Source organism: Vanellus vanellus (assembly GCF_965231255.1).
Source record: "Vanellus vanellus genome assembly, chromosome: 18".
In the NCBI taxonomy this organism is placed as follows: domain Eukaryota; kingdom Metazoa; phylum Chordata; class Aves; order Charadriiformes; family Charadriidae; genus Vanellus; species Vanellus vanellus.
Window position 1 is genome coordinate 12,178,277 of NC_138923.1, and position 27,664 is coordinate 12,205,940.

Here is a 27,664-nt window from a genome sequence, read left to right on the forward strand (position 1 = left end):
GACGTCACCGCTACAGCCCCGGTGACACGCGCCGAGCGGGTCCGGCTGCGGGCGCTGGAGAGAAGGGGGGAAGCCATCCCGCGGCCCTGGACACCCTCTTCGGGTGGAAGGGAACCCGCACCTCGCCCGCCTTCCCCGCCAACGAAAGCTCCCAACGGTAATTTGTAATCAAAGCAGCCAGGGGATAAGCTTTCCCCGTCTCAGCCCCAAGATGCATTTTCTAAGGAAGATCCCGGTGGATTTGCAGTAAATTTATGGAAGTTTTAGTGCTTTTGACAGGCGGCTTTCATATGAACGATGACACTAAGGCAGCGATAGCTGCATTTAAAAAACATGAGATGACACTTTGGTTTGCGTGGCCAGGAAGGGGTCCGTCATCCCCCCCTTCGACAAAGGCAACTTTGTGCTGACTCCCGTCTGCCACCATGAAACCAAGAAATCTCTGCTTTTAACGGGTAACAACATTTCCAGAGATTTAAAAAGTCAAAAGATTGGCGTGAAGAGTAGAGACATGACACTGAAATAAATCCCAGTCTATTTTTTATTATTAATTTCTGAGCTACTTGAGATTTCCCATCCTGGAGATGAGAGCATAGCATTCCATCACTCCTGCACACGTGGGGACTGAGGGGTGGCTGTCCCTAACCCAGATCGTGCTTGTCTCCTCAGTGACCTCGTACCTGGCAGAACCACCTTCAGTGTTCCCCAGCTCCACACGCCACCGCCGGCATCACCCTGCAGAGCCGGGCGGCAAGGGACAGCCCGCACACCTTATCACCGGGTGGCAGCTGCAGGTCTAAGCTCCCACCACAATGAACAGGTAAAGTCTGACTCAGAGCTCTCGGGACTTTAAAAGCCTATTTAAATGCATGCATTTTTGCCACGGTAGTATATTGGAGCATAGAAATAGTGACCGCCTCGCTCAGGATAAATGCGAGGACAGATCCGCCAGGAAGGATGGTAACAAACTGTTACCTTCCCTGAAAACAGGGATCACAACCATCAGTTCTCCAAATATTTATATGTGCTTTCAATGCATATAGATTCTTCCTGCAATACAGTAACAAAGCAGTTCAGGAAGAATTTTTTTATCCATGCGTAGTTTTACTGAAGTTTCACCTCTTCTTGTCAAGAATTTGAGAGGCAGAACCGCAATACAAGATGGCAGCTGAGGGAGTGCAGCATGCATTGCAAACGCCAGCCCCAACGTGTACCTCCACCAGGAAAAAGCCCACTTTTCTTTACCTTTTCGGTTCATCCCCATCTGGAGGCATTTGAGCAGCCGGCAGTACTGGCATCTGTTGCGCTGTTTGCGTGACATGACGCAGTTCTTGTCTCGACTGCATCTGTAAACCCGCTTGTTGCAGATGCTCCTTTTGAAGAACCCCTTGCAGCCCTCGCAGGAGATGATCCCATAGTGCAGCCCCGTAGCTCTGTCCCCGCAGATCAGGCAGGTTCGCTGATCCACCCGCTCATCTGCAAGAGAAGAGGAAAGGCTTTGTGGTCAACAAAATGCCTTCACCCAGTGATCAGGAACTCTCCCAAGGGGACTGGGTAAGTCTCGGCACCCCGTGGCCTGCCCGGACAGACGTGGCACAGGCGCTCACCCAGAAGCACCGGTCCCAGCAGCCCAGCACAGCCCAGCCAGAGATGTCACCGGCACGAGGCTCCCCACCGCCTTTACTCGGCCAGCAGAGCACGGTGTGCAGCTCCGGAGCTTCACAGGCCTGCCACAAATCCAGTTCCGCAGCCGCCAATAAAGTCATTTCAGTTCAACACATTCACAGGATATCAAGTCCAGAAATTCTCAACAGTGGCAAGAAGAATGAAGAAAAGTAAAACCCAAGTTTGCTTAAAAACCAGCTTCTTAGAAACACCCTTAGTCACACAATTTATCAGAAATGGAAGTAGTTTGGGAAACAAAGTGCCATTTATATCGCGAGGAGCATACATTACAGCAGTAAGAGGTCACATCGCTGCAGTACCGGTCTCTGCCATGAAACAGGGTCTCCTCCCTTCATGGGCAGGAGGTGAAACCCATCATCCGGGGGCCAAACGAGTCCCTGAGCGGCTTCCCTGGTGCTACCTTATGTATTACCTTAACAAAGAACAGAGATGAGAGCAAGGAAATGGATAATGTTTCCTCATCAGCGTGGCACAAGCATGCTGCACTGCCCCAGAAGTTTGGTACCAATGTACGGGTTTTTCCCTGAACACTGCTCTCAGTGGCCGGTGGTGCCAGCAGCCACTGCGGGCACGCAGGAGGAAAACCTCTGAGTTTCTGTAAGGTCAGGTTTGACGAAGAGGCGGCCGGCTGCCAGTCTCACGCGGCTCCATCGCGCAGCGCTGGAGAGCAGTGGCTGCGAGGGGAGGCTCCATCTTCCACTTTCCCAGCGCCGGGACAGGACCCTCGGAGAGGGGGCTAGAGCGTGGCTCTCCCCGGCAGCTGCCGTCCAACTTCGTGCTGTCATTAGCAGCAGAACAGAAACCCTGGGGGGAAAAAGGGTCTACAGTGCCCTCCCTCAACCGCACAGACCAGGGCGTGCAAATACAGACATCGCGCCGGGCAGACAGCAATGAACAGAAAATACTGTCACACCTCGCGCCTTCCCAGGGACAGGCAGAGGGACCCGGCCACCTCCTGCGGCTCCAGCAGCGCCAGCAAAAGCCTCATGGCACAATTCACCCCCCAGAACCCAAGTGAGTGACGTTATTCTTTCTTACAGAAATGACTGTACAGTTAAGCCACAATGACGTGATTTTACTGTTCCTTTTCCAAATCTTTGGAAGGCCAGATGGCTAAAGGTCAGATGGCTGAAAATGTAATCTGTCGGGCTCCCAGCAACAGGAGCCGGCACATTAAATTCAGTATCTTAAGACTCTTAACATTGCCTCTGAGACAGAGCAGGGACTGTGCACAGCTCAGCCAGGACCTGCGAGCAGGCAGTGATTACCGCAGACACGACCTCAAATGGAATGGAAAAAGTAAATGCCGGCTGAAGCGCGCCGGGACGTTAACCCAAACGGATCCTCATCACCTTGCATCTGCTGGGAGGCCCAAACCTTGCTTCATGTTAACAGTCAGCTACACTTAAAATAATGCCAGCACGTTGCACCAGAAGCTTTTCCTGCAGCAGATGTTTAGCACAGGCAAACAGCTTAACCCCTGGCACGCCAGGACAATCTGCCTTCCCTTGCCGCAGTGCCTTAACCCGTTAACATCCCAAGAGCTGCAAACAGCGCTGCACTTCAAAGACAGGCACTGTTCAAGCGCCTTCAGGGGTATGCACAAATCTGCGGTGCACTTCATGGGGTCGCTTTCCCAAACGTCACATAATCATCACCCAGATGACTAGGTCACCCTAGCTGAGCGAGGCAGAGGCACCGAGGAACGGAAAGGGCATTGCTTTTGTTTGGAGCAACAGGACTCGAGGAACCACACTTCTGTCATTCACTGTCACGCATTTCCTACGGATCCTGGTTAAACCAGATCATTTTTGGTATTTCTTGGATTGAACGCGCAACCGTACAATCTCCAATGGACAGAAATACCCACAGCTAAAGCAGGACCCAGGAGGTGGCAACTCCCTGGGGAGGGATGCTGCAGGCGGTTCTCTGCGAGCCTCGGGTACCCAGAGTTTAACTTCAATGTCTCAGTCCTTTCCCTCTGGAGCTTGTATGACACATATATTTAATCACGTTTAGTTAAAGGCAAGCCACTTGGGAGACACAAGAAGTGCACACACTTTCCAGAACCCACCTTTAAGCCAAACTGCTCAAAACGCAGAGAAGAAACTTCTCTGCTGCAGGAGCCGATATGATGGCTGCAATTCAAATTAAGGGGGAAATCAGGAGTGTGTGGCAGTGCTTGGGGGAGACACCAGAAAACAGTCAAGGTTGTCCCATGGGAAGGGGAAGGTGGGACAGCCCAGACCATGCAGTGGTTTGGACCGCTGGCGAGGAGAGAAACCAGAGCAGCTTTTCTCCTCCTCCAAGACAGCCATGAGCTGCAGAGCAAAGGTGCTCAAGGGCCACTGCTCCTTTAGGTCCATCCAGGTGACAGGAGCAGGAGAGAGTGACCCACACGGCACCCTTAGACCTCAGCAGGGACAAAAGCTCCTTCCAGACTTCACCCAGTGACCACAACAGCAACTTGTCCTGGTGACAAGGGAATTAGAGTGATGCTCTGGCCTGGGTGGCAGAGGGTCACACGGCGTCAGAGATGACAGGTCTCAATGGGTAAAGGAAAGTGGTTGAGAAGGTGAATAACGAGAGTTGGGGAGAGGGCAGTAAGAGAAGGGAGAGACACAGACAGAGCTGGTCAGAAAACCAAGGAGACAGTACAAGGAAAAGAAAGAACTAAAAAAACCTTGAAGAGCAAGAAGAAGGAAAAGAAGAGCACAAATTCTAAACAGAGGAACCATCTGACATGATTACTCTAAAAAAGATAGCTCAGCCCAAGCAGGACGGGAGGAAGAAGCTGGGAGCAGGCAGAAGCTGGTGCAGGAGATGTAGCGTGGCAGGGAGAGGGCTCAGGCTGGGCAGACACCGCAGGACACCAGTTGCGTGGTGCCTGGTGCGCCACCCGCACACACCTCCCCCAGCGACCTCCCCGCTGCCCTGCCCAGGGCTCCCCTCTCCGCACTCTGCCGTTGTTTCATTTACAACATGCCACGCACTGCCACAAGGCACCGAACACTCAGCCTAGCCAGGGCCACGAGTGCAGTTTCTCTCGTTCCCATTACGTACCATTCAGGGAAATGATACAGACCTTGACAAACCCCAACCTTAGGGGGGCTTGGCTGGGGACGACGAGCTTGTTCCAACTCACTCCGGCAAGACAACATCGAGCCTGGTTTTCCTCACTTACATTTGACCAGGGAGTTTTCCGAGACAAAGGTGGTTTTATCTAGAGGATTTTTGGTGTGGCAGGAGGTAGAAGTCACAGTGAAGTCCTCTCCAACCTTGATAACGCCGAAGCAACCTGACAAACCAGTGTGTAGCCTCTTACTACTGGAGAACATGTGAACACAATAGAAATAAACGAGCCCAATGCAGTGGGATCAGAAATGACACTGGTTTTCAGTTACACAAGCCAAGTAAAAATCTAAACCAGCTGCTCTTACTCAGGAGCAGCTTTCTCCACGGTTTAAACCCAGTAGAAACCGTAACCGATCTGTATTAATCTTTAAAAGGTTTGCTAATGCAGAAAAGTGCAAATTTGCATGCCGTGCAAATTTCACTGCTATTGTTACAAATACCTTAAAATAAAGGGATGAATGAAGGAAACAGAGAGTTTAACTGAAGAAACATTCCCAGTTTTACAGGACGGGCAACCTCAGGTATGCGCTTAACGCAGCCCCAAAGGAATGCTGGTAGAGATGCGGAGGGGGCTATCTGGGCATCTCGCTGAAGGGGAGGCAGCTAAACATGACTTTGTAGTCACCAATTGCATAATCTCCACCTTCAGCTATCTGATGAGTGCGGGGAGGGGGCCGGGGGATTAGCCTGGGACAGAAGAGTCCTCTCTCTGCAGGGCTCGGCTCAGCCCCAGCTGAGCTCCTGGCCCTCCCCCTGCTCCCACCAGCAGTGCCATAAATCCCGGGCGCTGGGGGATCCCGGGGTCAGCAGCAACAGCCGCGCTCGCCGCCGGGCACGCCGGGGTGGAATTGGGGAGCTGGGAAAGTACCGGCTTACACACACAGCAGAAGGCAACGCGGTGGGTTGCTGCAGCATCACGGCGCGGCACCCCATCCCGCAGCATCCCGCAGGGATCCCCGGGGTCCCTCCTCGCCCCAGCACGCCCACGGCCCAGGGTGGAAATGAGTGCTCGTTTCCAGGCGCAGCTTTTTTGTTGCGGGAGAGAACAGGGCTGTTGCCTGGCGAACATGGGAAGCCTGGATGATGAAAGGGAGGAGGAATCAGAATCCTTCCCTTGCCATCCCCATCTCCCCGCTAGCAGGGCGATGGCGAGGTGGTGTGAATGGCCCCACCGCCACAATAACCGCAGAAACTGCTAATTGGGTGCATTTCCAGATTAAAATTCACCATAGAAGAGCAGCACGCACCGCAAACAAAGACACAGACCTCCAGGGACTAGAGAGGTGCCCATACACCCCGTAAACTGCCGCTCAAACAAAACTGGTAGATAAAAAATAATTACCTACAGAAAGTCTTAGGGTTTCAGAGTTTTAAAAAATCCTGCAGGAACTGTGACCGGGCCCAGGACGCTCCCCCTGCGGCCCAGGGGTTTGCCGGCTCCTGACCTTTGCTATTTTTCACCCTACTTAATGCAAGTGCCTTGTGTAGGCGAACGCTGGGACAACCGGGGCAGAATCACAGAGAACTTCACAGAAACGGTAAAGCACAGGCAAATTTAAAGCAGTTTTGCGCTGGGGATGCTCTGAACTCCCTTAACCTTGAAATTTCACTAGAATATCAAAACGCATAGTAAGTATAACAATTTCAAAGCAAGCAGCCCTCCCTCCTCCCTGGCTCTGTTACCTCTCGTCTCACCGATTCCTCTGGTTTCAAACGCCATACAAGGCAACGTAGATTAGGAAACAAAGCAATTGATAGGAAGTTTTTTTTCCAAATACCTCGCACATGTTTTATTTCAGAGGGCTGAGGAAGCTCCCCCCCTCTCCCCCTCAATTTTCCTGATGGGTCTTACATTTTACGCACTCATACACGGGATATTCTGGCTTTGTTCTCACAACCCATTGTAGCAGGGGCCACTAAATCAAACAGTTGCTGCTACGACAAAAGCACTCACAAAAATCTCAACCTCATCTTGAACCCTGAAGATTTTTATGGCTACTCCCTCGCTAACCCCTCCCCGAAGCCACATTAAAGGATGTATTGTTTTCAAAGGTCACGGTAGGTTTCATACCACATTTTAATACAATGTAAATTCTCCAAGAATATGATGATGTTACACAAGAGTCACAGAAGACGGTGTGAGAAAGAGAAGAAATCTCAACTTGTCTATGTTTTATCAGGCAAACAGTAGAAGCCATACAGTTATTTTTTTAAAAGACTTACTTCTCCCCTCAGCAAAATAAGTAGTCTTGATAATTTTAAAAATATTTTTTTTATAAATTTCCAAAAGGAAATGCCTTCAAACCTGCTGAAGCACACAGCAAAGACACGTACAGAAAACACTAAAGCGCATGAATGAGCGTACAAAATACACAGCAAGTAAATTAAAGTATCGGGACACACACCCAGCCCTCAGCAGGGCTCCATCACCGCTCCCACCTGTATCCCCCTGCGGACACGCACCCTGAGCTGCCGTGCCCGAGAGCAGCACGGCCGCGTTCCGGGAGGGGACCAGACGCTGGCTTCATCTCGGCGGTTCCCCACTGCTGCGGGAAGGATGCACACACCCTCCCCTCGGCAGATGCAGTTTAAAACCATACAGCACCTACAGCTCCCTGCGAGAGATTAACCTTGGAAATAAGACGGAGCGTCCACGCAGCCAGCTTGTGTGACTTCTGACATCGGTGCTTTATAAGGGAGCAGAAACGAAGACTTTATTTCCTAGAGCAAGGCCAGAAGTGAAGGCACCAACCCCCAGCCAAACCCCCACAGCAGACGGCGTTGGATTCGGTCCTGCCGAAAAGTGAGAGGGAGGACGCAGAAAGCTGCAGTTTGCAAAACTTCCCATTTGCACAACAGAACATGATTTACAGCTAAAAAAAAATCTTTTACGTCTGAAAAAAGATTACAGATGACACTCAGCACTGCAATTCATTAATTTAACATCTTTTCAACTGTGTATCATTTATTTGCTTCCTGATTAACTCACCCTGCCGCACGTGCCCCGCAGTACCCTTTAGCTGGGTTTAAATCTCAAGCTGCTAAATACCAGCTGTTTGGGGAGGGGGAGCGGGAGGGGGAGATCTCACACATGTGTTACTTAAACCCTAACCAAATCTCGCTCGCCTCTGATGATCCCTCAAACACAAACAAACGCCTGAAAGGTTTCTTTCCCCCCTTATCTTTCCCAATGATTTTTTTCATTGTCAATTTTTAGCTTTGAGAAAACCATCTTGTTAAACCCCGTACAGAGGACGGGGGTGATTCCCCCCTCCCTGCCGAGCGCTGCATTGTCCAAGCAAGCCCACCCCCAAAACCAGGCGCGTTTGCTAAAGGGGCTTTTCTTCAACTTATAATTGATGAACACAGGGATTAAATTTTCTGTTCGGTGGTGCCTCCCTGGGACAGCGGCCAGTTCGGCGGCAGAGCCCATGGCCAGGGCATCCCACTCCCCATCACGGCCCGCAATGGGGGTCCCGGCCCCAGGCTGGATGCGGGCGAGGGCACCGGCGTCCTGCCTGGCCAGGCCGGGCTCAAAGAGCAGATTGTGCTGCCCGGATCAGGCCGGCCATGGCGAGAGCCTGAATAGAATTAACCCTCTGTGAACTAAAACAAAAACATTTGTGTGCCCAGCTGGGATAAAGGTTAATTTAAATGGACAAGCCTCCTCAAGTCCTTAAAAAAAAAAAAAAAAGGAAAGAAAGAGGCTGCCTGCAACCTTATTCTCTGTACTGTAAAAAGATGTTCTACTAAGAGAGACACAGAGCGCAGCTGCATTCTGAAAAGCACCAACCGAGCATTGAAAAGAGGAGAAATGCTGCAACAGAGAAATGGCTAGCACATCTCAGTTTTGCTCTCTCTTTCCAGTAATTAAATCTAAAGCTCACAGTCTTATTCCACACTGATTTTGTTTCTGCCAGAGAAGAGTTCAGTGAAAAGAAAACCCTCATAAAAAAAAAACAGAAATCATCGGTTGCTCTTTTACATGTAGGTATAAATCAAGAGAGTGCAGCTGATGAAACCCATCACCCTTCCCTTCCGCGGGCTGGGACCGATCACCATTTGCATACCAAAAACTCATTTGCGACATGCAACTTCTCCCCAGAGGCCGGGAGCCCCTCTGCCCGCAGCACCCAGCCCTGCGCCCCGCAGCACCCACGTCCCGCGGGACCCAGCGCCCGCCGCAGCCGGCCGAGAGCCGCTGCAGGATCGTCGCCCCGCTCCATTGTGCGGCACGGGGGGGGGACGGGCGACAGGGCCTGATCCTTCGCTCCAGCCAGTTGTTGCACAAAAGAGTTTGGAACAAAAGCCCACTGCGCCAAAATGTGCCCCCGTGAGCCGCCAGGGCGGCTCGCAGCTGCTGGAGGGGCACAGGGGTCCCCATCGCCCGACCCACCGTCCCACGGTTTGCAGACCGACTCCGAGCTAACAGTCGCTCTCCCAAGCCATCAACTTTCTCTAATCCAATTTAAGTAAAATAAAGGTTTCTGCGCGGCCGCCTGCCCTTGCTCCAGCGTGGCCGCACGCAAATTCAAATCTGGTTTAGACTCTATTTTTTAAAAATCACTACATTCTCAAGCAGCAAGATTAAAAGCTGACTTGCCTTCCTAAAAATAATTCTCTTGGACCCACTTAAGCTGTCGAGATGTGCAACGGCTGAGAATGATGCCGAATTAAGAACATCTAAGCTTAAAGCACGACCCCCCCAGCCCCTGCCTGCGAGGCCGGGCCTACGCACAACCCAACACCCGCACCTTCCAAAACGCGGCACCAAACACGTCCTTAAATATTTCATCCTCGTTCTGAAGGAGGGCTTTGCCACTGTCTTCAATCGTAGGGGGAAAAGTAAAAAAAAAAAAAAAAAAAAAGCAGTAAAATATCTGTGAGCAGTACGAGTCCCAGGAGAGACGGAGCTGCGTTATCAAGTGCCGACGTGACCCCGATACTATCAATAATTAACAATACTAAAACCAGCTCTTCCAGATGGTCAAAGGGCTTAGGAAGTTTAAAATATAAACAAATTAACCCACAAAACAAACTAATACGGCCCTTTTTTATTTTATTTTTTTTAAATGGCATAATCCCCTTGGCGGCTGAAGGCTGACCCGCCCGGCCGGCGCACCGCCCGGGGCCGCCTCAGAAAGGGGGAAAAAAAAGGAAAGAAAAGGAAAATCCCTTTACGGCTGTTTCACTCCCGCGGCCGCGTCCCCGCTCCCCGCCGTCCCCGCTCCCGCCCCGGCGGCCCCGGCCCCGCCGCCCCCGGCCCCGGCCCCGTTCCCGGCCCCGCCGCTCCCCGCCGGCGGCGGCCCGCAGGCGCCGGTGGCCGCTCACCTTCCATGCAGGTCGAGTCCCGCTTCATCCCCCCGGCGCCGCGCTCCTAAGGCCGCCTCATGGCGGCGGGGCGCGGGCCAGCGGCGCGGGCGGGCCACCAGCCCGGCTCGGCCATCGCCGCCGACCGCGGGCCGGCCCTATGCTAACGAGCGGGACGGCAGCGCCGCCCCCGGGCCGCCCCGCGCCGCCGGGGGCCGGGCAGGGGCCGCCTCCCCCCGGGGTCCCCGCCGAGCGCCGGTCCCGGGGGGTTGGCCGGAGCCGGCGCTGTTCTCCCCCCGGCGCCGCCGGGAGCAGCGTGTGCCGGGACAGGGGCTCGCCGCCCGCCCCGGGGAAAACCGGGAATGTCTGCTGGGAAAATGATTTCCTCCAACTGGTAACGGCTCCGGGCCCAGAGCACCCTTTGAGTCTCGATCGTCACCGAAACGCAAGCCGGGCACGGACGGGTCAGCGGGCGAGAGGCACCGCACGCGCCAGTGTGGACAAGGGACGGCACCGCGCTGCCCACGCGCCTTCCCGTGCCCGTGCGCCGCAGAGCGCTCCGTGGCACAGCCGACGGCCGCAGCCCGCTGGGAACCTGGACTGGGACTCCCAGTTCCCATGGCACTGGGAACGCAGGCGCTGCCATGGTGGTCGCTGCAGGGCAGGGGACCAGAGCCCTCCTCGCCGGGTCTGCGCTACCCAGCCTGCGGGGACGGGACGCTGGCGACGGGATGCTCCCTTCAGCTCCATCGCCAGAGGAACACGTGCGCTGTCTGTGACAATACAGAGATTTCCAAAGGGTGAACAGCCAACAGGGCTGAGCTCACGCTCTGTTTCGTACTCTGCACTAAGAAATGCAGTAGTTGCCGGACCAGCAGAAGCACAACCTGTTCCAGCGTCCCCCTGTGCCGTTCCCAACACCAGCGCTCTGGAAGAAAGCTCGAGAATCACAGAATCACAGAATGGGTGGTGAGCCCCTGGCGCAGGTTGCCCAGAGCAGCTGTGGCTGCCCCATCCCTGGAGGTGTTCAAGGCCGGGTTGGACGGGGCTGGGAGCAACCTGGGCTGGGGGGAGGTGTCCCTGCCCAGGGCAGGGGTGGGACTGGATGAGCTTTGAGGTCCCTTCCAACCCAAACCATTCTATCAGAGAATCATAGAATGGTTTAGGGCAGGGACACCTCCCACCAGCCCAGGTTGCTCCAAGCCCCATCCAACCTGGCCTTGAACAACTCCAGGGATGGGGCAGCCACAGCTTCTCTGAAGCTGAAGAAACTGCTGCATAACCCATTGTCTATTCTCTGAGGCTGCTTAGCACAGGTTTGGTTTAGAAAAGGGATTTCAGCATCAGTTTTTGGTTTTGTCATCAGCCTCACAAAAGCTGAGTTGAAGATCAGTACCCAGACCGACACAGAAAACAAACCTGGCTCTAGAAAGTAACACAGCGGCTCTCCGAGTCCCCGCGAGAGCACATCCCATGGGAGGAGCAGTGTGGTGGATGCTGAGGGGGACGAAGGAGCTGTGCAGCCCAGTTCTGCAGCCTGAACCAGGCGGTGGCCTAAGGACAGCGGTGTGTGCCGAGAGACAACGAACAGTGTGGGGAGCCACACACACGCAGCTGGGATGGACAAGTGCAAAGGTGAGCCAAAGGATCAGAACTTAATAGTGTGATCCACACTGGCCTGCCGGAGAGCTGCCATTCACTTTCCTGGTGAAAATAGTTTCAGCAGCGCTACAGCTAAAATGGAGTTAAATCACACCAGCCACAGCCCCAGCAAGAAAACCTGCACTATAATGAAAAACACTACATGAGACATTGGGTGTTCCGTCTTTTCCCAGTTTCTCTCTCACCTAAGAAAAAATCTGTGCTGCTCATCCTCCTCGAGGCGAATCATCTCTGCTGCTAAACTTGGTGGCTCTGCAAACTTCCATAACAATAAATCCGTGGCTGATTTAGCTGCCCACCTCAAAACAGGTACTCCATGGCAGCACCGGTAGCCGTGAGCTCTTCGTCAGATATAGCCGCGTGTTTCTCTGCCGCAGTGAATGTTTCCAGGAAGCTCTTCTGCTCCTTCATCCTCCTCCTGGGATGAACTCAGCCGTGGATATCACGCAGTTCATGTGTCCCTAGTGCTGCAAACATGGGATGCCCAAAAACCTGTGCCAGTTGTCAGCTGGCTCTGCCCAAGCCCAAACCAACGCTCACCACACCGAGGCAATTTGAGGGATTGGCCAAAGACCTTTCTGCCACTGCCCAGTTCAACCCCTCCTCCAGATGTCTACGCTGATTCTGTTCACAATTCAGAGGCTGCTTCTGTTCCTCATCCCGAGGACCGCAGGGCTCAACCACGCTCTGAGAAATGGCTGACTTAAAATAAACAAGGCACAGAGGCAACAAAAGAGGTCATATTTCACTCGATCCCGAGCCTGAAATTTTATTGCTTTCTGGTGACATCCAGCAGTGCAAATAACCCCACGTGCACGCAAGAGCAGAGCTCAGCAGCGTCCTCCTGGCGGTCTGGGCACCCCGCTCGGGCTGACCCCGCTTGGGCAGGGGGGTCTGACCAGAGGGTCTCAGAGGTCCCGCCAACCCCAACCCTTCTGTGATCCTGTCTTTCACAATCCTGTGTCTACCCCAGCGTTCCTGCAGGAGCAGGTGCGTAGTACAGGCGCAAACTGCGGCAAACCAGTGCTGCGCTGGGCCAGGTCTCCGCTTTGCTTCTGCTGTAAATCTGTAGCGTTGCCGTGCCGGTCCTTGACGTGCTCTTCGGATTGACCTCTCTTTTTTTTTGCTTTGGAGGTTACCAAAGCGGGGCTGTGTGAGGAGCTGTTCCCCTGCCCTCGCAGCGCATGGCCAAGGTAAGCCATCCCCTGGCTGCACTGTTGACACAGCTGTTTGCAATTGTGCCGGCTCCCAAATCTCCGCATTCTTCATCCCATGCGAGCACTCCGCTCGCCCCCGGCACCCCTCGGAGGAGTGTGACCAGAATGCAGAGTGCTTATTTTGTAACACCGCAGTGTGATGTGGACACAGCGATCTGAAATAAAGCGCCTTAATCTCAGGATAACAGGGCAACACGAAGTTGCTCACACAACTGCTGCTGGGACTCAAAACAGAGATACGCCAAAAAAAAAAAAAAAAAACCAAAACCAAACCAAACCCTGCTAAGTCAGAAACAACTGCAAGCATAGACAAAACCTGGCTGGGGTAAGGATAATTGGCCAAACAACCCAAATCTTCCAAATTACTCAAAACTCACTTACATTAAATACACATGTCACGCTTCGTCCATAATAAATCCTCAAGGGCAGAAAATAATTGCAGAGATCTGGAACTGTTCTGTAAAATGAGAGGCCAAACGAGGAACGGGCAGAGGGCAGGCAAAGAGACAAGAAAGATTAATTCTGTTGTCTGAAGAAAACAGCCTTAAAGCGAGTCTGGTAAAAGGAAAAATAAAGTGGCTGGTTCTTATTTTAGCCTGAATCAGCCAATTCCCACCCAAACAGAAAAAGCTGTCGCTGTTGTAACTGGGAGCTAACGTTTTAGAGTAACGCCAGTTCATAACAGTAAAAGCCAAAACCGCTGCCAAAAACTGGACAAGTGACACCACTGCCTGCAACAGATTTATCGTCCTGACGTTACGGCCGTAAGGGACGGGCACGGGAAGCATAGGGGGGACATAGGAAGACCTCCAGGGTGTGCTGAGCATTGGCTCATCCCGCTACCAACGGGGTCACTTGTCTGCAAGCGAGGACAGCAAAAGCACCAAGTTTTGCTGCGATTTGTCCACAGGGAACCGTGGTGCCAGGCAAAGCAGCCAGGAGGAGGTGACAGGTTCTAAATGTGGCAGGGGAAAAGGAAAATATGCATAAGAGCTGTGGAACGCTTTAAAAGGCATCCTGTACAAACGCAGGAGCGCTTTGAGAGCCTTCTCATAGAATCATAGAATAGTTTGGGTTGGCAGGGACCTTTGCAGGTCATCTCGTCCTTTTTTTGTAGGTCATTTTTCTCAAGAATGTTGTCCCCATTTGCTTTCGGGAGCGCGGGTGTTTCTGCCGGGCTGCCCGTGGGGCGCAGGCAGGAGCCGAGTCCCTGGGCACGCGCCGTGAGACCGCCGTGCCAGAGAGAAGGAATTCTCCAAAGACGTGACCTTTGCAGAAATGTAGAGCCTGACTGGAGTCGTGAGCCGGTGCTGAAAGGGGTCGCACCAGGACAGCGACGGTCTTCCAGGACGCGGTCTGTAGACACCGTCACTTGCCACAGCCGATCCCTAAAAACCTTCAGGATAAACCCCAAATTTGGGCAGAGCGGGGCTGGCAGAGCCACACGGCCCTGGGACGAGGACAGCCCTTCCTCGTCCTCCCACCCACAGCCGCCCTTTCATAATTCCCGGGGCTCCAGGGGGCTTTGCCCATTTTCATGACAATCGGGGCTCTGTTGTGTCCACGCAGTTTGAGACATCGGCCCCTTTGTGGCACGAACAAAGTCCGGGCTGCCGGTAACAAAACCGAGCACATCTCGGCGCTGAAGGCAGCGACCCCAAGAGCTGCCTCCACACAGCCGAGCTTGGCATGGACCAAACTAAAATACTAACGTGGATTTGATTTCGAGCAACAAACAGCACATAAGGAAATACCAGACTCAGCGTTGTTTTCATCTTACCGACACGGGGTGCCACTGGAAGCACCTCCGTTCCGCAGCGCCGAGGCCTCTGAGCCCGCGCGGGTCGGCAGGCGCAGGAGCAGTCCCGTGCGCGCAGGAGCCTCCGCCGGGGAACGACACCCGGCGCCCGCACGCCAAAACCCAGCTGGTTTGCAAATGTAGCTCAATAAATGTTGTAATCTCAGATTAACGTGTCTCAGCAACCTCAGCACTGCGGACGTTACCACTTTCGGCCACTGCAGCGAGAGAACCGGTTCCAGGTAAACACGGCACATACTTTCCCCAAAACCTCTACTCCCCTCGCTCAACGTCTACAGATATTTCAGAGAAAATAAAATTAAAGTAACATTGCTGAGAGAAGCTATGGAAGGAACTGCAAGAAATGATAATAAACATCACCTAACTTCTGAGAAGTCCTGTGATAAGGGTTTAATAACGGATGCGGGTGACTCCTCTGCTCGCTCGCATTAAACACACCGGGACTGCGCTGTTGGTAATTCTGGTGAAGGTATTCGCTTGCTGCACATACAATTAAGCCTTTTCCTCCTTCTTACTAGTTCAACAGGTTGCTGCACAAAACAGATCCGTCTATCAAATTTCCAGTTGTATTTGTTTATTTGTATTTTTATTTGCCATCCCTGTCTCTTGAACGGCGTGCCAGAAGTGTTTCACTGCATGTGGCTCGATGGGTGACAAACAGTGGTGCACAGCGCTGTGAAACAGAGGAAGAAGCAGGGGGAGGTTATGGGCTCCTTAGAGAGGTCGCCTTCAGGGGAAAAAAGGAAAACAAATGGCATTGTAGGCATGGGAAGTATATGGTTTTACTGCCTTAGTGGGCAAGTACAAGAAAGGAGAATTGCAAAGTGAAAAGCTTTGCATTTCTATGAGCGGGCAATCGAGCTCCTTTCTAAACCCTTTGCAGAAAGTGCTTCCCTTCCTACGGGAGGACTCCATCCCATTCTGGAACGTGTCTCCTGTAACTCCCAGTAACCCAAATCGGTCACGCAGTGTCAGATCATTCTGGAAAACAGGGAGAAGTCCTGGAGCTGTGTCCCCGTTACCAGCGACAGCCCCATGTCACCCCGAGAACTTGTCACTCGCCGCAGCGCCTGCACGGCTGCACCCCCCCCGCACCCTCCTCCTGTCCTTCGGCAGTCGGTGGTTTCTCCCACGGGGCCAATATTCGGGCAGAGAATCCCCTGAGCAAACAGCGGGTGCAGCAGTGGGCTCGGTCCCGGTGCACCCCACCAACACCGGCGCCTGCACAGATGGGCAGAGATCTCTTCATCCAAACCTGACGTGGGTCCGTGCCCGGGCAGCAAACGCAGACGTTCAGCGGGATGTAGAAACAGAGGAGAGGAGCGTAGGTCAGAAGACAGAGAGAATCTCCCAGGTTTGAAGAGGAAGGAAAAGTTTTGTGCGTTTAAGTGGTAAACTGAAAGGCCAAAAGGTTATTTCAGGACTGACTTCCATAAATTGCAGTGGTACCAACTACACTGCTGCAGTTGCTGGTATTTTTAATAATAGTAACAACAACAGACCAGCAGTTTGTTATTATAACTGTTGTTATTATTATCGTTCTGAGCATTACTTCCAAATAGGCAGCAAGGATGGCAATGCCAAGCACAAATCCAGGCTGGGCGGAGAATGGCTGGAGAGCAGCCCTGAGGAGAAGGACCTGGGGGTGGTGGTGGGTGAGAAGCTCCCCATGAGCCGGCAATGTGTGATCGCAGCCCAGAAAGCCCCCGGCATCCCGGGCTGCATCCCCAGCAGCGTGGCCAGCAGGCAAGGGGGGGACTGTGCCCCTCTGCTGCGCTCTGCTCTGGGGAGACCCCCCCGCAGTGCTGCCTCCAGCTCGGGGGGTCCCCACAGCAGAAGGACACGGAGCTGTTGGAGCGGGGCCAGAGGAGGCCCTGGAGATGCTGGGAGGGCTGGAGCCCCTCTGCTGGGAGAGGTGGGGGGGTCAGCCTGGAGAGGAGAAGGCTCCGGGGAGACCTTATTGCGGCCTTCCAGTATCTCAAGGGGGCCTACAAGAGAACTGGGGAAGGACTTTGTACAAGAGCACATAGTGATAGGGGGAATGGCTTCAAATTGGAAGAGGGGAGACTTAGATGAGATATTAGGAAGAAATTCTGGGCTGTGGGGGCGGTGAGCCCCTGGCGCAGGGTGCCCCGAGGAGCTGTGGCCGCCCCATCCCTGGAGGCGTTCAAGGTGGGAGTGGCACTGGATGAGCTTTGGGGTCCCTTCCAAGCGAAACCAATCTATGATTCTGATTGCTGGTATCCCCAGAAAACAAAACAAAATGAAACAAAACCAAACCCAAACCCAACAGTGAGAGTAGATTTCCTCAAATTTCAGGTCAGATGGCAAAACAAAGAGAAAAAAAACCTTCAGGGCTAAAGCTGCAGATTCTGTACCCGCATCAAACACACCATTATGACGGCAATTGCTAATTAGCCGCTTTAGATCATTAGGGGCATGCAGCAAACCCAGTTTGGGCACGAAGCGAGTGCTCGGTGCCCCCTGCGCGGGGGTGGGCGGCGGCAGCGGGGGGGGCGCGGGCGGAGACCCCCGAGGGCCGCCGGGCGCGGGCGGTGCGGGAGCAGCGGCGGTGGCGGGGCCGCGGCCGCCCACACCTGCGGGGGGGGAGAAAACCTCGACGGCTGCTCGGCCTCGGGGCGTTCCGCGCGTCTGAGGCACGTACCCCCCCGCGCCGCCCCGGGCGCGACGGGACCCCCCCGCCCCTGCGCCCGCCCGCGCTCCCCCCGACGGACACCCCCCCTCCCCGGTCCGGCCCCGCGCCCCCCGAGTGCAGCCCGTTCCCGGCCCCGAGCCCGGGCCGGCGGCGGGACGGGAGGGGGCAGCAGCCGACAGCGGGACCGGCGGTTCCCGGCGAGCGCCGCCGCCCCCGTGCCGCGCCGGGCGGGCACGCGCAGGGACGGGGGTGCCGCGTGCGCCTCGGTCACACGGCGCCGCCGGCGACCACGACAGTACCGACCGAGGCTTCAAAATCAGCTTTTGCTGCGCTCGGGAGCAGACACCCGTCACAGTCACAGAGTCGCAGAACCGTCTGGGTTGGACGGGACCTCAGAGCTCAGCCAGTGCCACCCCCGCCCCGGGCAGGGCCCCCCCCCCCAGCCCAGGTCGCTCCCAGCCCCGTCCAACCCGGCCTTGAGCACCCCCAGGGATGGGGCGGCCACAGCTCCTCGGGGCACCCTGCGCCAGGGGCTCACCGCCCCCACAGCCCAGAATTTCTTCCTCATCTCATCTCGATCTCCCCTCTGTCAGTGTCAAACTGTTCCCCCTGGTCCCACGGCTCCCCTCCCCGATCCAGAGTCCCCCCCCAGCTCTCCTGGCGCCCCTTTAGGCACTGGAAGGGGCTTGGAGGTCTCCCCGGAGCCTTCTCTTCTCCAGGCTGACCCCCCCCACCTCTCCCAGCCTGCCCTCCCAGCAGAGGGGCTCCAGCCCTCCCCGCATCTCCGGGGCCTCCTCTGGCCCCGCTCCAACAGGTCCGGGGCCTTCTGCTGTGGGGACCCCCCGAGCTGGAGGCAGCACTGCAGGGGGGTCTCCCCAGAGCAGAGCAGAGCGCAGCAGAGGGGCACAGTCCCCCCCTCGCCTGCTGGCCACGCTGCGGGGGATGCAGCCCGGGATGCCGGGGGCTTTCTGGGCTGCGATCGCACATTGCCGGTTCATGTTGAGCTTCTCATCCACCACCACCCCCAGGTCCTTCTCCTCAGGGCTGCTCTCCAGCCATTCTCCGCCCAGAACATCACCAGAACTCCCAGCTTCTGTAAGAACCTGTGCCAACACCTCCTCAGCTTGAAGACCGAATGATTTATCACCTTAAACGTATCTCACCTTAATCATCTAGAAACTACAATTACTTCTTGAGATGATGTCAAGTTTAAATGAAATTGCAAAATGTCAAAATCCATGGAAAATATATTAGAAATGCAAGGGCAGTTAAGGAGAGAGAAGATGACACTGGACAATGGGGCAGAAAAAAATTCCCATACTTAGAAAAACTTGTGTAAATTCGAGTTCCTTTCCAGAGGGGCTCAAAGCAGTCAGGAAAGACAACCAGCAGAGGTGGCTCAGTGATGTTCCTGGCACCGTTTTCCGGGGCTGAGGGGTCAATGCCAAGCCCAGCTGCCCATGAGCAGGATTTTTCATGGGCTCCAAATCCCCTTTTGTTGTCTAGCCATAGCATCAAGCATCCTGCTCAAAGCTTCATCGGTGGCTCCTTAAGAAAGATGCTTTCATCATTTTAAGTTTCTGCTCTTGCAGACACTGGAAAAATACTCCCATAAATGACACAGGTTGTTCTGGGTGCGAAGTCGAACCCTAACGAGCGCAGCAGGCAGCGTGACTTCAACATGACACACAGAGGAGGACAGTGCTCAGGAAATTGAATCTTTTTATTCCGTCCAGTCCTTTGGAAATGGACAGTCTGGAAATCTGGAGCACTTCTGCATCGTTACTCCCCTCCTACTAATATTGCTCTCACTTTTGAGAAGTAACTGTTACCTCCCTGTCCTCCTTCTGCTAAATCTGATCCCAGTCCTCCTCTCCTGATAAAACAGATTCTCAATTTTCACGTAATCTCACCCAGCAGCTCCCGGGCCCCGGACACCACCCACCGCACATAGCACGAGGTCCCAAATTAAGCTGTGCGTGACTGCAAATAAGAGCCAATTTTACCAGACTAACACTGGGGAGAAAAAAATCTTCCATCCTCCTCTCCGCTGGTGAAGCTGCACAGGGCAAACTATTCACATGCTCATTGCTGACAGACAGCGAGGCTGCCGCAGAGTCGGGACGGCTTCTTTGGGTGTAAAGACTGAATCGAACGTGCAGTATTTAAGACAATTAGGTTTTCAAAGAAACTACACTAAACATTTCTTTCATGTGTAATCAAATTATGTTAAAGCAAACCTCATAATTTAAACCATTCCATTGGTCAGCTCCTATTTGTTTTCCCTGCACCCTCATTTTTGCTCCAGATCTGTCACATTACATTAACACCTTTCCTACTCACTGCCTACAGAAATAACAGCCTTCGACATGCCTGCACAATCCATTTGTCCTGCTCTAATTACTTTTTGACATAGCCTCTTTCGCTGTTATCTTGCCTTTTCTGACCTCTGTCTGTATTAAAGCCATTTAAAACAATCTTTAAACTCAGTGTCTATTGTGATGTGTCTCATATGATACTACCGGAGTATCAGGCAGCAACATTTTGTAAATCAAATATTTAAATCTATGGTAATAAGATAATGTACTTGGGGAGGAAAGCTACTACATATTGGTAAGAGCTACAACTGGCTGTTCGTAACGTGAGTCCCCAGGACGGCAACGCATTTTCAGGACGAAATTCCAGTAGTCAACAAACCGTTCTGCAGAACTGGGTAGCTCCAAGATAAGAGGGGTCTTCTGTGTACTGAGGAATTCTCCTTAATTTCACAAACGGGGAGGAAAGTGCGAGAAACTGGGAACAGTGGTCATCTTGCACAAAAAAACCCCAACCACCACCAGCCAAACTGAGCGGGCGGGAAGAGGACCAAGCAGGGCGCACCAACCACGGCCGCTCAGAAGGGAGCATGACAAATCCCTCTCTGCTCCAAGCCCAGAGAAGAAACCGAGAATCTCTAATCCCAGTATCCCTCTGCTTTCATCAAGCCCATTCAAAAAACATGCCCTCATTTTCCTTTGTGGCCGACTCACAGCAGATGAGCCTCTAATTACCAGGCGCTTCCCCGGCTGGAGCGGCGGAGGATCTGCTGCGTGCCAGGTATCTGCTTCGGAGTCAAGAACTTATTCCACGTGGTGGAACTAATTTTTTGGGTATCAAGTTGATCCCGATGTACACATGTCTCACGGTACAGTCTAACTGCACCTTCACATGCTATTTCCCACGTGATCCAACCTCGCGCTAACTTAATTGGGGGGTAGTCAATATTTTACTCACATTAGAAGATAATTCACAAATCTACATTTGCTCTGGTTCATTTACAGGGTAATTATCCAGTTCACACCAAGTCTGGTCTTCCAGATTCAACCCGTACAGATCCAAGGAGAGCTCTGCTGGGAAACCATAGCTCTATATTTTGTCTTCCAGATGACAGCACTATAAAACCGACGGGGGACAAAACCGGAGTCAATTAAAATACATTAAATGTAATGTAACAATGCTATGATTTGTCGTAGCCAGCCAAGAGGTTTTCTTTCTTTGAATTCCTCCAACTTTGTCCTCAGGACATGCAGAGCCCAGGCATGCTGTGGGAAGCTCTTCCCACGATACTTCCCTACACGCAGTTTTATTTTCCCCTTCTTCTTCCCTGTCAGCAGCCCCAGCCGCAAAAGCCCATCTCATTAAGGCATCTAAACACAGAGGCGACCCGCGGATCCAGGGCCAGACCAGTCTGCTACTGCTCTGCTACTGCTCTGCTCATAACGTGCCTTTTTGTGCAGTTCTTGGACGCCGACGTGCAGGCGACGTGCAGCGCGCAGGGAAGGGGCAGGACGGAGCCGAGACGGGCGGAATTGCCCGCTCTGCCTTTGGGAGCTCCGGGTGACGGGTGGGCGCGGGGTGGGCGCAGACCAGGCACTCCAGACTTTGTTCCTGCAAGATTCAGAAATGCACTTTTCGCTGGAATCACTTTTTTTTGTTGTTCAAAAAGTGATTATTTTCTTCCTTCCTCATTTTTTCACATCTATTTCTCAACTTTTTTTAATACAGCTCTTTGAGCAGACCTGGGATGTCCATTACCCCAACAGTAATAACTACCAATTACCGTGACCTCGCTGACGTTTGTCATAGCAGTGTATCTAACCCAATGCACTGTCCCGGTGGTGTTTCCATAAGGAGGGTACCGAAACCCAAACAGGGCTGCGCTGGGTGAGGCCGCGGACGCTCCCGGCCAGCCCCGACCTGGGCTCCCAGCGGCCAGCGCGGATGCAGAGGCAACAGCAAACTACAAATACTAAAATGAATCCTTTTTTCTCTTCTCAATTTTTTTCCTTAAGTAAAATTTACATTTATTTTAGAGGAAGACATGTAAACATAAAATAATTCTCCACGTCCACATCCTTTTGGACCACCATCAGCGCTCTCCCGAGTCCCCTCCGAAACACAGCGCTGGCAGTGAAGCCAGCCAAATGGCTTCTCGTCACGCAGTTTGTCACCGCGAGGAGGGCTTCTTGGCCTTTACATTTCTTCTCAAAACAACCAGAGATGTTTTGGGGGCATTTGTGAATTCAGGGTGCGTAAAAGCGGTTTATATTTTTGATTCGCCCTTTTTAACTGAACGCCCTGCACAGCACCCCGAATTCCCCACCAGGTCCCGCTACCAACAGCGTTCTTCCACGATCACTCGCTTTTTGACTTTGTATTTTATACATCTGTGATTCACTCCCGCAGATGGTGGTAACACCATGACTGCACCGAGTACTCGGTATTACGGCCTGGAAGCCCCGGCCAGGTCTGCCGGGGCAGAAGCGGCACCAGCAGAAGAAAGCGGCGCCTACAGCTTAAAGACAACAAGTAGCATAAAATGTGCTTGAACAAATTCAGGTACTTGCAATTTGTAAATACAAGGTATCCAGCAAAGTGCGCCTAGAGCACCCATGGTTAATTGGCGGGTTTCTGAGAGTGTAGGCAGGGGGTTATCTCCAGAGGAGCGTCAGTGCATTTGAAGCCTCCCCGGGAACCGATTTATACAACCCCAAATCCTGCTGGAAACGGAGGGGTGGATTGCCGGGGAATAGATTCCAGAGGCAAGAAACGAAACCCTCCTAAATGAAGTACCCTCGAAGAGGTACTTCGGAGGGCTGTGGCTGCTTTGCCGTTCATTTCAAACAGAACGAAAACGGCCCGAGACCGGCATTCACCGCCAGGCTGTGGAGGCTTCGGGACGAGGTCCGCAGAGGCTCAGCCAGCTTTCCAGGGGGAATCTGAAAGTCCTGCATTTCCTTCCACCAGACCCCAATATGATGCGGAACCCATCCTGAGCTGGAACAGTGAGATGATGCTGTGTCGGAGCACAGCTGATGGAACGGCTTTTTAGTAACATTGAGCTTGCACGACTTCTCCTAGCAGGAGCAGGTTAATGCCTACGTTAATCACTGAAATAGTGTGTATATACAGGACCAAAAGCGACGGACCACCAGACCTGGAAGTGAGACCACAGAGATTTCTGCCTTTCGTGCCTCGCAAGTGGAGAGGCTCTGAGTTCGTCCTTACAGCCGAGAAAGAGCAGCATCTCTCCCAGCGGCCGCCTGGCAGACGTCAGGGACCTCAATTCCTTGTGTGGGAACCTCCTACTCGGGGGATACCCAAGTTGGGACAGCGATTACGGCCTAAAAGACACCTCTGAGTTACCACTGAAGGAATCCACCTTTCTCCGTGACTGCCCGAGGACAGCGGCCCCGGAATTAGGGGGGTTGCTTTCCCCTCGTTAAGCGTGTCCTGAGCTGCTCTCTGCTGGCACCACTGTCCTCCTCAGGGCCGGCGCTGCAAACCCGGCGCAGCACGGCGGCCTCAGGCACCCACCGCCGCGGCTCTGGTTTACTGCGTCGCTGTGCTGGGAACGTAAAAACGGCAGATTACCAAAACCAGACAAACTCTCCCCGTTCCTCTGAGGGCGCTGAGGAGCAGCCGGGGCCCGGTCGCAGCAGCGGGTCTGCCTGTGCTGCGGCAGGACAGACAGACAGACAGACAGACAGACAGACAGAGCTTCCCTTCCGCGGCGGCCGTCTCTGCCGGCTGCAGCCCATGGCCGCTGCCGAGGTTTTCCATAACTGCTCCCAGAATGCAGCGCACGCGGTTTTGCCGGAGGGACCCTCCCCAGCGCGAGGGGCTGCAAGAAATGTGAGATGGTTTTAGAGGAAACATGGGAGATTCAGACTGGGAACGAAAATGATCTGCCCCAACAGCAGTTCCTGGATTTCGGCATTAAATTTTTGAAATTCCAATGGTATTATATTTTCATGCTGCTTATTTAAGGCAAGCTACTCATTTTACAAAAGTTAAAAATTAAAATCTACATTAGCGTTTTTATCGTTTATCTTGAAAACACGGCAAATAAAAACCTCCCAGTGCTCACTCACCACCAGGCATCTCCTCAGCAGAAAATACGGGGCTGTTTGTGCCGTGTCGTGATGCCTTTGCAGCACACGTACGACAGAGAAGTGTCTTCGCTGCTCACAGGAGACACTCTCTAAATGCTCAGACTCTCGTACCTGAGCACGGGGAGGGCGGCGTACCCGCTGTGAGAACAGGCCCAATCCCAGCTAGCACTTTTAGCAAACTGTGCTGCGTTACGCTTCTACGAGCAAACGCAGGATGTTAGATAAAGGCCGCACCGGAATTAAAACACAGCAAATATTTGGTTAAATCAAGAGTTAGGCTTATGTAGTTCTATAGATACGGATGCCACTTAACAAAACAGAATAGAAATACCCACGGGGCAGCGACCCTCTTATTTAAAGCAGAAAAGACATCCATCTTTTCCTGTGTGAACTGTCACCTCGGCTGTAGGTCTTGCGAAACCTAATTACATTACTGCTTATTATTCATAACAAAATATAAACGTTTTCCGTATGCCCTCGGACAGCAGCGGCAGAGGAATCCCTACAGCCACACCTCAGTGTATACCATCGTGTAGAATACACAGCGCTGGGATCTAGTCTCATCCGCCCACCGAATTGCTCAAACTTCCTTACGCACATCATCGGAAAGCGCGGGAGAGGCCGCGCTCCGCCATGGCAGCGCGGCCGGCGCGGGGTGACAGTCTGACATGGTGTCCTGCTGGGATCCCAGAATAGCAATGCCTTAAAAGGCAGCGATGTTGAGATCACAAGGAAAAGAGAATTAGGGCACAGCTGTGGAGTTCTGTAGGCTAAAACATAGACTCAATATGTCAGAGAAAATTAAATCACAGAGCTACATGTAATTTCTAGTCTCGTTTATAACTTAGCTGTAGCCGTGCAGAATTTGTACTTAGGTCATACATGTGAGTCGCTGTCTTTCTGCACATGGAAATAAAAACGAATTAATTTAAAAAGGAAAAACAAAGGGTTTATATGTAAACACCAATACGAACACCTATGTTTTGAATGATGTTTACATGTTATGGCAGCTCAAACACGGGTTTAAAGGCACTCTTCTATCTTCTAAACAGAAAGGCCACAGCACCACTGGCGAAACACGCAGAGCTCAGCTTTCCTCGCAGCACAGAACAAAGGAAAACTAAACCAACACGTCAGCAAGCCAAACACATCTGAAAAATGCCACCGTGTCCTATGGTTGTCAGAGAGGGGAGAGAGACCCTGCCTCAAAAAGGAAGGCACCAAAACGGAAAACAAACTTTTGCAGAGGCTTTCTCCCCCTTGAAGAAGTGATGTTCTTTCATTTTTCAGAACAGCATCTTCGCTAGTATTTCTTTATGCTGGAAGACCAATATTAGCTTCTCCTCTAAAAGCATTCAGCATCCACAGAACACAGCCCGTTATCCTCCGCCAGTACCTACTGCCGCAACCTGCGTCCAACTGATTGCCTTTGCGGGATGCCGGGGTCGGTACCCCTCGGCGTGAGCGCTGTGTTCGGGGCCAGCAGGTTGGGTGCCTTCTCCGGAGCCTTCACCCCAGCTCCAGGCGAACCCCCGCGGGCCCCACCGCAGAGACGACCCCCGGGAGCTGCCAGAGGGCGAGAACCGCGGGGGCAGAGGGAGGCGGAGGACGGGAGGCAGAGCGGGACGGCCGCTCCCGGCTGATCCCCATCCACCCCGGCACAGCCCAGCGCGAGCGGCCAGGCGCTGCCCGACAAGAACACTTAAATCTCCTCTTCAAAAGGCTCTGAAGGCCGAGGACAGATAGAAGATGGAGGAGGAAGAGAAGGTGGCATCAAGGGAAGAGGAGACTGCCGGGGGTGAGGCATACCTGGCCAGCCTTCCTAAATAACCGCTACTTGAGCACTAATGTGATACAGAACAGCAAGAAAAGAGAGGTAGGGAGCTGCACGTAATTACGACTTTGTTTAGCTAAGTGTGTTTCCTGTGGAGCTTACAAAGCACCGCTGCATGCAAAGTATGCAGATTTGTTGATATCAGCTTTCCTTTGTCCCTAAAGAGGTGAATTATACATCGGATTTGTATACAAAGTTGAGAAACTGTTAAAGGTTACGCTTGAGCTGCAGACAGAGCTGTGGACCAACAACCTACGGGGGCCAATTCCTATGAAGGGATAATAGATGGAGAGATTTTACGAAGGGCAGAGCGTTCAGCAGCCCCCAGACAGGAGAATCGGAAACAATCCAGCGAAGGACCGGCACGGGCAGCCCGGCGAGCGTCCAGCCGGGGAACGGTCCATCCATCTCCCGCTGCTGGTTTCGGAGCAGCGCGCACGTGGCATTGCTCGGGAAAAGCAGGAGTGCGCCATTATAGCCATCACGTGGGGCAGGAGATCACCGAGCGTGCAGGGGACGAGCCGGGGCAGCGGGTGAATTCCGTCTGCAGGGATGCAGGCGTGGAGCCTGTTCTGGAAACTGCTGATAGCGGGAAGGGTTAACGAGGCAGTCCTCGAGCACACGTACTGCACGCAGGGTACACGTGCACACCACAGTTCAATGAACAGAGAACCACAATTTAATTGGCAGAGAAAATGCCAAATGTTTGAGATGAATTGTTTTTCTTAAGCAGAACTATGTACTACCGACGGTAAAGCACAGCCTCGTTCATACAAATGCGGCGTTTTTCACAAATACCGCACGTGGTGCAGAAAACAATCCCGTAAATGAGGATGCAAAATGAGGTCACCGTTTCTCTCAGAGTATCTTTGGAACGAAGGCTCGTCGCAGCCACAGACGTTATCAGCGCCCGTACTGGGGTCGGCGCGGCGCCCCGCTGCCCTCCCGGCGTGGCGGGGCCGTCACCTCGGCGGTGGGCTGCGGCGCACAGCGGCCGCCGGCGCTGCTCGCCCTGACCCACTTTCCTGCAGTATTTCTGCATAGCGACAGAGGTCCCAGCAGGACAAGTGTCACCTCCCAGCCCACGGGATTCTCCATTTCCTACTGCTTCGACTGGAAGAATGCGCTCAGCGTTTACACGCAGGCACACACGAGCGTGGCGTTACACATAAATGTGTGTAAAACGCAGAAATCCCAGGGGCAGAAGGAATTAGAACAACAACAACAAACCCTCTTCTCATTGGGAGAATACGCCTCTGAAGCCGCGAGAGCAGCTAAAGCCATATCCAGCCCCTGGATGCTCCTGACTGCTCGGAGGAAGCGCGGCTGTTCCCTCCCGGCTAAAGCTCTTTTAAAGGGACTTTGCCCGTTTCCCTCCAGCTGGTTTGAGCATCCCTGTTACCCCGAATCAACCCCCCCCTTCGACTTCGACCAAAAGAAATACTGATATACTGAGCCAACCAGAAAATCGGTATTCCTCCATCACACCTAGCCAAAGCGCAGCGCTGGGAGGAAAGGCATCTGCCCGCCCCAAGCCCCGCACACCTCACTTACTGTCCTATTTGCTATTCACTCGGCCCCTACAGAATTACAGCGTATCGCCTCCAGATGCACTCGTACTTCTGATGTCATCTCAAGGCTTTTTTTGTTGTTTGTTTTTTTTTTTTTTTTTTTTAGGTGAAGCATCTATATTTCCTCTGTTCTGAAATTTTGTGCTGAAACTATAACAAGCCAAAAATCTCTTCAATGGGAAATTTCACAAACAGAGGATTATGACTTCAGCTACAGAATAAGCAGCAGGAGCAGATGGAACTCTTCAGAAACAATGATTCCATTTTCATGCAAATTTCCTTAGTAGTTAAAAAAAGACGAAGAAGAAAAAAACCACCAAGATATCAGAATGCTTTCTAA

At 53.0% G+C, this 27,664-nt stretch overlaps 1 protein-coding gene across 3 annotated transcripts in view; it reads right to left on the minus strand.

Annotated features, from left to right (window-relative positions):
• The window catches only part of NR6A1 (nuclear receptor subfamily 6 group A member 1), a gene marked incomplete at both ends in the record, with an annotated part of 91,416 nt that overhangs the window by 16,143 nt on the left and 47,609 nt on the right, over positions 1 to 27,664 (minus strand). For 2 of the 3 annotated variants that reach the window (XM_082492583.1, XM_082492584.1), the window contains one exon: positions 1,246 to 1,476. In XM_082492583.1, coding sequence (XP_082348709.1) covers positions 1,246 to 1,476 — 231 coding nt within the window. Of the gene's footprint in view, positions 1 to 1,245; positions 1,477 to 10,152; positions 10,181 to 27,664 lie in introns of those variants that run through there. The other variant, XM_082492585.1, reaches the window with a different exon arrangement.